At 36.7% G+C, this 10,779-nt stretch overlaps 1 protein-coding gene across 2 annotated transcripts in view; it reads left to right on the forward strand.

Moving 5' to 3' along the window:
• The window catches only part of LOC134532054 (probable multidrug resistance-associated protein lethal(2)03659), a 72,444-nt gene that overhangs the window by 6,869 nt on the left and 54,796 nt on the right, over window positions 1-10,779 (forward strand). For both annotated transcript variants that reach the window (XM_063368225.1, XM_063368226.1), the window contains exons 2-5: window positions 968-1,096; window positions 6,455-6,565; window positions 7,536-7,658; window positions 10,548-10,752. In XM_063368225.1, the coding sequence (XP_063224295.1) occupies window positions 1,020-1,096; window positions 6,455-6,565; window positions 7,536-7,658; window positions 10,548-10,752 (516 nt within the window). In that variant the 5' untranslated portion in view covers window positions 968-1,019. The remainder of the gene's footprint in view (window positions 1-967; window positions 1,097-6,454; window positions 6,566-7,535; window positions 7,659-10,547; window positions 10,753-10,779) is intronic.

The following is a 10,779-nucleotide window of genomic DNA, read 5'->3' on the forward strand; positions in this document are numbered from 1 at the left end:
AAGTCGCATAATATACTTTTAATTTTGTGGGAAACCTTAACTTTAGTGACTTATGGCTTGAGTCAAGACTTTGAGGTTACAAAAATTTGTAAATTTTATTCTTATGATCATTAAAAATTAATAAAAATGTATGTAATAAGTACAATAGTACAAATCAAGCACAGTTATGTTGCTCAACTGCTTCAACAATTCGTGCTAAGACATTTAAAATGTGTACACCAAAACAATACTACATATATTGATGAGAGTAGATTAAAAAAAAAGCCACCAAAATATTCTGTATTCTTCTAAAATGTTCCTTACATGAGAAATTTATAAATATAAAAATTAAAAAGTACAGATCAAGAATATTTTTTAAATAAAATATCTAGAGCCATTTTGTTTTGTTTTATATTTTAACAAGTTTCTTTGTTTTTTTTTTAATTTTTAAGAATTGTGCATTAATATATAAAATTACTGAAATATTAAAACAAGAAATGGTTGACCTCGAACTACTAAACATACATAACATGGTAGGAAAAGATATTTGATTCATTGTGTGGTTTAATTTTATTTCTGGTGCCAATATATATATTTTTAAAATTTAATTTTAATTTTTTGTTACTTTTATTATTTATATACTATTAAAATTAATAAAATAATCAACATGCAATGTTAACAGCCCAAAACCATTATACTCATACATTTCCTTGTATTTCTCTGTAGGCCTTTAGCCTTGTCTGTAAACTATAGAACATTTGCTTTACTTTGAAAGAAACTTCTTATGTAAATAGAAACTAAAAATTGATTAAACAAATTCTATAATTTTATATACAAATTGAGCCATTGAGGAGAATTTTGCTGCATTTTGTGTTTTGCCTTGCATATATTGACTTCCATTTTTATGTTTGGCAGAGTATTGTTTTCTATTTCTCTGTTATTTCTATTTTATCGCTATTCACCATATAATCTTGCCTCTTGCCTTCAGGGAGCTGTCGACCATTGACTGACCTAGAGTGGATGTCGCTCGGAACGTAAGGATGGACGCTGGGAAAAAATCTGAAAGGCCGGCCAACCCAAGGGCTACTGCAAATCCACTCTCAGCAGCCTTGTTTATGTAAGTAATTCAGTAAGTGCAATTAAAAAAATATATCCATTTAATTCAGGCTTGATGTTATGTAGATGAGGTCATCAAAGTCAGTTATCCATAATGTTAGAGAATAAGAAATTTAGCATTTGACTGGAGTAATTTTGAAGAACACTGGAAAACCAAAATCACGATGGCTGGAATGGAATTTGAACCCGTGTTGTGTGAACTGTGATGTAAGTGTCTTATCACTGCACCACGACTACCGTACCTCGCTCTATAAAGTAGACGTGAATATGCATAATGTAATCAAACTTTTTTTTGGCAAGTTACCTTTGGTAATTATTTTAATAATTGGTAGTTGTTTTAATAACAGGGTGTCTACAGGTCACAACTAAACTGGATAACTAGTCGCAATATTCACGAAAAAGTCCAGAAATAAACACAATGCTGGAAGACACAAAATTTAATTTCCAGTAGCATGTGTGATTTGAATTTGATTTTTTTTTTTTAAACAATTGGAGGCTGTCCAATTAAATCATGTGAAAAATGCCTCAGAAAAGTTTTTAGCTTTCTAGCATAAAAATCTGCTTATTTCTGCAAATAGCTATATTAAGAATTATGTTAAATTATGCTTGTACAAAAAAAAAGACACTGTGATAAATTAAAAAAATTTTGTTCTAAAATGTTTTGTGGAAGTCTTTGAATTTGTTTACGAGGCATTTGCAGACACCTTGAAAAATGATATTCACATTTTAATAAAATTAATACAAATGATAACTATAATATTTTTGTGGAAAATCTATTTCCCCTCCCCCTTCTCTAAAATTTTTAATGTAATTTGTTTAGAAAATTTTGTAAAGTTCTTTATTCTTGTATAATATGTCAAATAATTTGAGTATAATATTTTGATTTGAGAGATATTCACTAACAGAAATTCTTATCAAAATCGAAATATTTTTATATTTTTTTTACGTTAGTGTTGATTGCAGTAAAAAAATATTTTGACCAAAAAAATTGGAAAATATGTAAGTTATTGTAAAAATTAGGAATTTTAGGACTTTGGTACTTTATTTAAACTTTTTTTCTATTACCTGATGTATTGCTTGAATCTTATGAATTATTCTCATTTCACAGGTTGTAGGATTGTGTGATAATATATTTTTTAATGTTTTGAAAAATGTGTGGCCAAGAGGTTTAGCAGTTTTTTTCCCCCCTTAGTGGCAAAGGGCAGTTAGTTATCACTGCTCAGCATTTAATAATAGTGCCGAGTCCAAGTGCTCCTTGCTAACCATGTCAAGTCTGTTGTCACCTGGAGTGTAAATTTACTCTGGTCATTACAGTGCTGTCTGTGTGTGTTTGTGTTGGCCTTGGATGTAGTCACCTCTTGCTTGTTGACTCCTGGGACAGCTCGTGGCACGACTGTGGTGTTGCATAGCAGTTGGTTTGCAGGAGTATGCTTCGTAGAGACGTGAATCGGAAAATTTTTCTTTGAGAAAAATTTCCAAGGGAAATAATGATGTATTTTTCCAGTAAATTTTTCTGTTAAAATAGATTTACATAATTAAGGATAGGTTGACATGTAGATTGCTGTTTTGAAATAATTTTATCAGTCCTACCCAACTCTCAAATTCTAACGAAAAACCAGTGCAGAGCTGTACTTTTTCTGCGAACACATTCTGATTTGCAATTGTAAAACGGAATAGTTAAGTGTCAAAAATAGTCAATAACATTGTTTTTTCTATAAAAGTATAACTCAGAAAAAGTTTTTCCAGTTCTGCAGAAAATTTTTGGAAGGAAAGAAGAAAACATAACTAACATCTGTAGTGTTGTGTGTGTGTGTTGTGACCTTGGATATAATCACCTCGGTCTTGTTTACTTGTGGGACAGCTTGTGACTAGATAGTGGTTTCGAAGGAGCAGGGGTTAACAAGTACTTGACTTTAATTTCACCAGCTGGTCATGCAGTGGTGACATTGACCACATAACACTAGGAACTCTTGCACCGAGTTCAACGGGGTGTCTGGCATCAGGAAAAAGCTCAACTGGTCAGGAATTTTATATTTCTGGAAAAATTTGGGAATATTCGGTGAAATATAGGTTATATAAGGGAATTAAAATTAAATGGTTAGATTAAATTGGGCTCTCTATCCAAGGAGTCTTTATTCTGAAAAGTCAGAGAAAGGTTGGGGAAGTTGGAATTGGTCAGGGATTTCACTTGACATCCTGAACAAGTCATGGAAATTCTCTAGTAATAGTAATTTGTTGGAAAATGTCGTGCTCCAAACTGCCGTCACCCAGATCGTGAAAGCAATTTTTTATCACATGGTGTTTTAGTGCATTGTCTTGCATACTGTAAAATGGCGTATGCAAGGTTTTGTTTGATCTAAAGAAAGTGGAGAAAGAATGTGCTAGCTATGGAGATGGTGGAGGCTGGATTTTCTTTATTTCTTTTAGAAAATTGTAACATATTTCAATCATTTAAAAAAAAGTTAGGGAAATTTTAAATTTTAGTCAGGAAATTTATGTGTACAGTAGACACCCTGCTATCAATAGCCCATTGTGTTTTGCATGGGATGTTTTAGTCCAGCCTTTGTCATGTTGGGATGCTGTTGTGCCAAGTATTTTTAGCAGAGTCACAATTTGTCATGTGAGACTAAATTCAGACTATGATGGTGTCAGATTGCGAAGTATGAAACATCACTTTTGACGAGAATTCAATGAATATCTTATGTTTTGTAAAGGAAAAGGGGGTCATGACAAAATCTTGGTGACACGGAAGTAGGATACTTTTAAATGGCCAATATGGCAAAACTGTACACACTAGGCTAATAATAACTATACCATCGTAAAGCCCGCTTTGGTGTCAATGAGAAACGCTAGCGTCAACGATCCCCCCATGTCTCCCGCAAAGACGTAACCGCACGGCAGCGAATGCTGGAAGGAATAGTAGGCGCGGCTAGCGTTCAGTCGCAAGCGAGCTAGCAATGAAAGTACTTGGTCAGTTTGCTCCAAACAACTTTTGTTCTTACGTTAGAATGTAAACTACGTTTATTTAAAAAAAAAAATAGTATTTTGTTCACAATATTTTTTTATGCAAGTAGCAAGGAATAATGCCCAAACCAAAGATGAAGAAATCAAAGACTCAACGAGTGACACCCATTTCTATTCGGCCATCTAGTATTTCCCAAGCAAAGAAACGTCAGCTTTATCGATCAAGAAAGAAAGAAGCCCAGAAAAGTGCAAGGAATCGACCCAGGTGCCCCAGCCCAGAGTGGCGAACGCGCACAACGAAATACGACGCCTCGAGTGCTGCAGCTGTCTACACCGGCCCAACCCAACGAAAAAGCTTCGATTATATAATCAATGGACGTGTACAGCCCCAAATTCACTAAAGACCTACCCACCCCAATTTTTTCCCTACTTCTCAGGCTTTCAGTTATTGTGTAAAAAATGTTGTCAGGAGCTCACTACATTGAAGAATCTGTTAAGCAGTGTTAGTGAATAACACAAAAATTTTCTATTGTTTGGTTTCTGTAGAAATATTACATGGTTTTTCAGGGAAAAAAATTGTTGTAGACCTGGAGAAAAAAAGCCAGGAAATTCTATTTTGTGGGTGTTGCAGAATGCCCTGGTTGAGAATTTGCATCTCAGCAAGTAGAAAATTTCACATTTTTAATCCCATAAACAAAGGAAACTAGACTGATGATGCCAAAACGTGAATCATTTAATGGTGTACATATAAAATGGAGTATTTATCTCCAAATACGTACCCATAATACTTTGTTTATCATATTACCCAATTGCCCTTAATTTGAATGAAAAATTATTCAGTTAGAATGTGGGTAAGAAATTACATGACAATTATTTATTTATTTTTTTCAGTCCTTTGCCTGGATAAAAAAACTTTGAAATAGGTAGGCTGCTGTATTGTGACATTCCAATTCACACAATCTGATTTGAACACACTCATGGTAAAATAGATGTAAGCAAGCTCTAAGAAAATATTGGTTCTTATTGATACTTGTATAAACAATATTGATGCCATCACTGTTAAGGCCTAATGTGAAATAGTTGGCACTTAAATAGTGTATTTTGTTGATTATATATTTGCTCAAGAATTGGTGTAGCTGTTTTGAAGTGAATCCTTAAATATGTCTAAACATAATTTCAATTGAATCCAGAGAACAATTAATTGTTATTAGTCTTGTTTGAATGTTCTTGTTTGTATATGGGTTTAAATGCAAAAAAGAAAAATTGTAGGTATCAATTTAACACGCACAGGTATCTAAATAAAACTCTTACCATCCAGCAGCTGTGTACAAAGCAGTCATTTCCACCTGTATTAAATGAGCATCAACTATCTCGAGACACATGAACCAAGAACTACAACTGTATGGGCATCACTTCGAAGTGGCTAAATGTCGAAAGCCAAGGTGGTTACAAGACCATGACCTACCAAATCCTGCAGTGTGTTTATGATATATGTACTTGTTTAATGTCCTAGAGGTTCGATACATTGTAGTGATGGGTGTGTCTTTTTGCATAAGAAAATTTTATAAAAAAAAGTAGAACCAAGACAAGTCAGCCCCCTATCTTGGATTTCTTTGTAACCCAGATCCATTTAGGAAAAAATAAATATTAAAATAATACTAAAAAAAAATTGGTCGTTTGTAAAGTCGGTTTACGGACGATAGTTTAACGTGACAACGTCATAACAAAACATTGATGAAATGATTGCATACTTTTATGAATAAAATTGAATCATTTTTATTGAATTATCACTATTTTGTATGGATACAAAGAAGGAGTGAAATGAAATCTACAATTTAATTGATACATTTACTTTTATTTGCACTCATTAATTCAAATATCTTTATCACTTTAACGAAGAGATTATTTTAACTATAACTTTTATACATGTTTGCTATTTAACTTCTTCCAATCTGTGTTATTCTGTTAAGGATAGGACGATGAAAGGAAAAGTAGGAAACGAATGGGAGTGTTTCAAGTTTAATGTGCCTCAAAAAAGTCAAATCGATGGTTGTTCCAATCGAGTGGACGAGAGATAGATGCGGCGCAAGCGTACAATGAGCGTAACGGGACCCTTTTTCGTGCGTGCAGCCGGCATTCATCGATTTATTAGACGTTGTCACGTCAATAAAACATCTTGTGCAAGAATACATGTATGGTATAAAAGGTGTGTTTTGTTTTAAGGAATACACCGGGGCACAATAAGTAATGTTGTGCAGCTAGACAGAGTCAACATGTGCGTATGTAACCCAGATGACTCCGGTGGCAACGAGGTTGCACTGCTGCGTGCGGCGGGCAGGAGCGAGTGTGTGCGAGGAGAGCTGCTCAGCGAGGGGAGGGGGCGCGTGTGTTGCAGCTGGACGTGGAATGTGTTCCGGAAGGGCATGCACAAGGAGATGGAGGTGGAGGACCTGTTTGAGCCCCTGAAGGAGCACCGGGCCGACTTGCTCGGGGACAGCTTCGAGAGGTGAGGACGCGTGTCTGCTCTGTTGTGAGTTACAACTTGCGTAGATTCCTAAATCACTTTCTATCTGATGCCAGAGTAAGAATTTGCATTGATCGTATGCATATATTTGAGAAATTATAACGAAACTACCAAATTGAAACAGAGCATGGGGTATTCATGATTTCCTTACATTTATGTTTCCTGTATCAATAATATTTTTTTGAAAAATTTAACTTGTATAAAAGAGGGTGTCCACATTCTAGAAAGACAAGGAAAAGTCAGGGAATCTAGAATTGGTCATGGAATTTACTTGTAATCCTGGAAAAGTCATCTGTTTCCCCTAGTGATGATAATTTGAGGGTAAAATGTAGTGCTTCACTCTGCCATCACCCAGAGTGTGAAAGATTTTTTTTCTCTCTTCCACATGGTGTTTTAGTGCAATCATACACACTGTAACATAGCATATATGCAAGGTTTTGCTTGTAATGTCACTTTTGTTATATAGCTTTAGGCCAGACATGAGAATGGTGGATGGAGGCTTTATTTATTTTTTTTCCTTCAGAAAATCACAAAATAGTTAAATTATAAAAATAAAATAAAAATTAGGATAATTTGAAATTTTGGTCAGAGAAGTGTCAGGAAAATTGTATCACGGATTTGTGTTGACACATTGTAAAATTAATTTTTTTTTTGTATTCAGATGCACCAATAAAGGTACAATAAATTTTTATACTTGTGTGATAAATTTAAAGTGGCACACTAGTTGTATATGGTCAGTTCAACTATCAATACAAAATATTTTATCTCCCGATATCGAAGCTGAGGCTACTGTTACTGTGGCAGAAAGGACGGCCTTAATTCGTAATACCCTTAGAGGGATGGGAAAACCTGTTTGCGAGTTCAGTCCAAAGATACTCCATGTGCTACTGGGAGAGGAGGTACTGAACTTAAATTTCTTTGTGGCCGATAGTGCATGATTGACTTGTTGCAGGGGTTGGAACAAGGAACTGAGCTGTAGGAAGCGTCCGAGCCTGCTGAGGGTTATAGCCAAGCAGTTCATCTGGGAGTACGCTGCGTACTGCTTCCCTGTCGTGATCATGGAGCTGGTCTTCAGGTGAGGTGCATGCAGTAATTTCATTTAAATGGCTTGTTGGGTTTTGAATACTTTGACAATTTAAAAATATCTTTTCCAGTAACTAAAGATATTTTACCTTTAAACGTTACCTAGTAGGTCACTCCTGGGAAAAGTAGCAGCAGACTAGAAAGAAAAGAACATTGAAGTTGCATCAATACAAAACCAAGTACTTGTGTATCAATGCGCCAATCATGTGTACCTCCACGTAACTTCAATGGAATATTGTTCGTATAATAATATTTGTTATTTCATTCCATAGTCTTTTATTTTTTTTTTAATGTTGAATACACTTCAATATACTTGCTACTGTGTTTAGACATAGTATTGGTTAAAATGTTTATGTTTAATAGAAACAATTTCCAATATTTTGATTAATACAAATTTTAGTATGCTCAAAATTATGTTTGTGTTAATATGATCTCCCTGTAGATCTACATTCGGTCAGCAGTGATGTTTTTGAAACGGTGATATTATAATATGAATGTTGCTCATATGCTTCATGATTGGCACACCTGCAAGGGTTCATGTCGTAAGGATGGCAGATATGCAATTATATCAGTCAGTATTTTTTTGTCATAATTATCAATTTTTATGGGTCATTGATACACTTATTCAGCATGATAAATCATTATTTTATAAAAATGAAAAGTCTTCATTTCTAAGTAATCAATAAAACCATTCCTTAATGGTAGATGAATATTTCTGTGGTAAAATAGTTACGTATTTTAGATAATAATTTCAGAAACGTAATTCCTTATTCAACAACTAGTTTACACATAGATTGTATAGAGTAATTTTGTTGTAGATTATAAAGAATTGCATGTTGTAACTGTGTCTAAAGCCACACTTATGCGGTTAGGTAACTGCTACCGTTATGATGCAATTGCAAAGTCGACTGAAACATCTGTTGTTATACCAGAAGCCAAGAAACTTTGTCTTAGAATTTTTGGTGAATTAAATCAGTCTGTCATAGTCCTAGCAATAGTTAGTTATCTTGGGTACACTGGGAGGTACATACACAATCGTAAGAACACTAGCCGGTGTATGCGGTGTCAGAGACAATATAATTTATTCCATAAAATTTACAGGAAAGAGGAAACCCAAAGGTTATTTGCACAAACACTTTTACTTCATGGGTTGACAACATTCACTGTGTCATTTCAGCATGGCATCCCTATAGAACTGTAAACAATGAGAATTAAATTTTAGTACAAATCTACATTAAAATTTTACAACCATTAAACTTTGACAACAAATCTAACTTCGTAATGACATCAATATTTTAGTGGTCAAAAGTGCGCAATTAATACACAAAAAAAACAGCACGCTTAACAACTAGTGGCCACATGTGAAGTTACAATAAAACACTTTACCAGAAAAAAAACTCTGATATTAGACATTTATATTTACATGTGTCTACAGACTATACACACACTGTGATATTACAAATCAAGTAAAACACAAACTAACATCTCACTATAATAATCTACATAGTTATAATCTGAATTTGACTAAACAGTACAAAATAACTATTACTACCAATGTTAGGCTCGCGATGACAATATATCGTTAATACATGTAACGAAAGTGTCCCAATCACCGGACGTTAACTATGTCACAAGACTCGCCTACTTAGTGTGTCAGTCTATGGCTGATCGCTGAGTTGCAACCCATGTCCCGGGCTGCGTCGATGCCACTGACGAAGTTCATGAGCTGGACTGTTGTTACCGGGAACGGTCCCAGTAGCGCATGCCACCTCACTCCTTACGGCAACGTCCGCTTGGTCTTGTAGTTGGCTCGCCTGGGGCTGCTTATGGCAGTCTTGATGTCCTTGGCTCGGGTTCCCAGCAAACGTAGCGGACGACTCTTGCTCTCATCCTGCTGCTCTTAATGAACCCCGGGCGGTACTGCTGCGATTATCTGGTCTCCGTCCACAGCAACATTAAGTCAAATCGAAAATTTCCACTTGTCAAACGCATGCTTGATCCCAGCATACACAATGGCCAGCTTGTGGTGCAAGCCAACCCCGAGAGTCTAGGTCGTTCTTCCACTCGGGACTTACGCCACACTTCGGGAGAATGTCAATATCAGCTCGCCCCAAGCCCCGCCCAGCGCACCAAGCCTCTACAAAAAAAAAACCACGGTGACTAGATAGCGTATCTTTGTTTCGTCTCGCTCCGCTGAATCCAATACCTTAAACTTCCATGTACGTCAAAAGTATTGAAAATCTTAAGATCAGGAGTGAAGTTCATTACTACTGTAACCACCTGAGTCCATCCAGGCATCACGGTAGCAGCGTAACATTGTAGGCTGGTGCTGGCAGCTTCAGCGGTGGTAACGTAGTCAGATGCTTCAGTTACTTGTCGGCCGCATCTCAGTCGCTCTTGTCTGATTCTGTGTTTGCTGAGTCCTGTAGCGCCCCTTTCATATTTTAAAAGGCGCCTCAGTTGATCCGTGTCATGACACGCCATTCATGGGTCATTGATTCATTTCCTATCAGGGCTATTCTGGAGTGAGCCCAAGCGGAACTCTTCCTTATCTGAATCCCGGATCGTGGGTACGGAACACGGAACCTGTCCACTGCTCGTCCCTGGGAGAGACGGGTATCACGGGGTTCACGTGACCCGGGTCACGCTTCACAAGTCATGGCACGCTGATTTCGGGTCGCTTCCAGTTCATTCGACCACTCTCTCATCCAGACCTCTACTGGATCATTTCACGGGTCACCGTTCGCAGGTCTCCGGGACTCGGAACCCGTCCAGTATATCAAAGAGTATATATAGAGTCAAAATAAAGTTACGTTACTGTGTCGCAGAACACGGGTAACAGTTATTTGGGATGCTCAGTCAGCACTTGTCAGTGTTGCAGATTGGCACAGCCCATGTTCCTCGGCCAGCTGATCAGGTACTTTGAGCCGGACAGCGACATCACCCTGAAGATGGCGTACCTGAACGCGCTGGGGCTGGTCACGTGCAGCGCTGTGTTCATCTTCGTGCGGCAGCCGTACATGATGGCCATCTTCCACCTGGGCCTCAAGATAAGGGTCGGCGTCTGCTCCCTCATCTACAGGAAGGTACGGGTGCTCTCTCTCTCTCTCTCT

This window comes from Bacillus rossius, chromosome 5 (genome assembly GCF_032445375.1).
Source record: "Bacillus rossius redtenbacheri isolate Brsri chromosome 5, Brsri_v3, whole genome shotgun sequence".
Taxonomy (NCBI): domain Eukaryota; kingdom Metazoa; phylum Arthropoda; class Insecta; order Phasmatodea; family Bacillidae; genus Bacillus; species Bacillus rossius.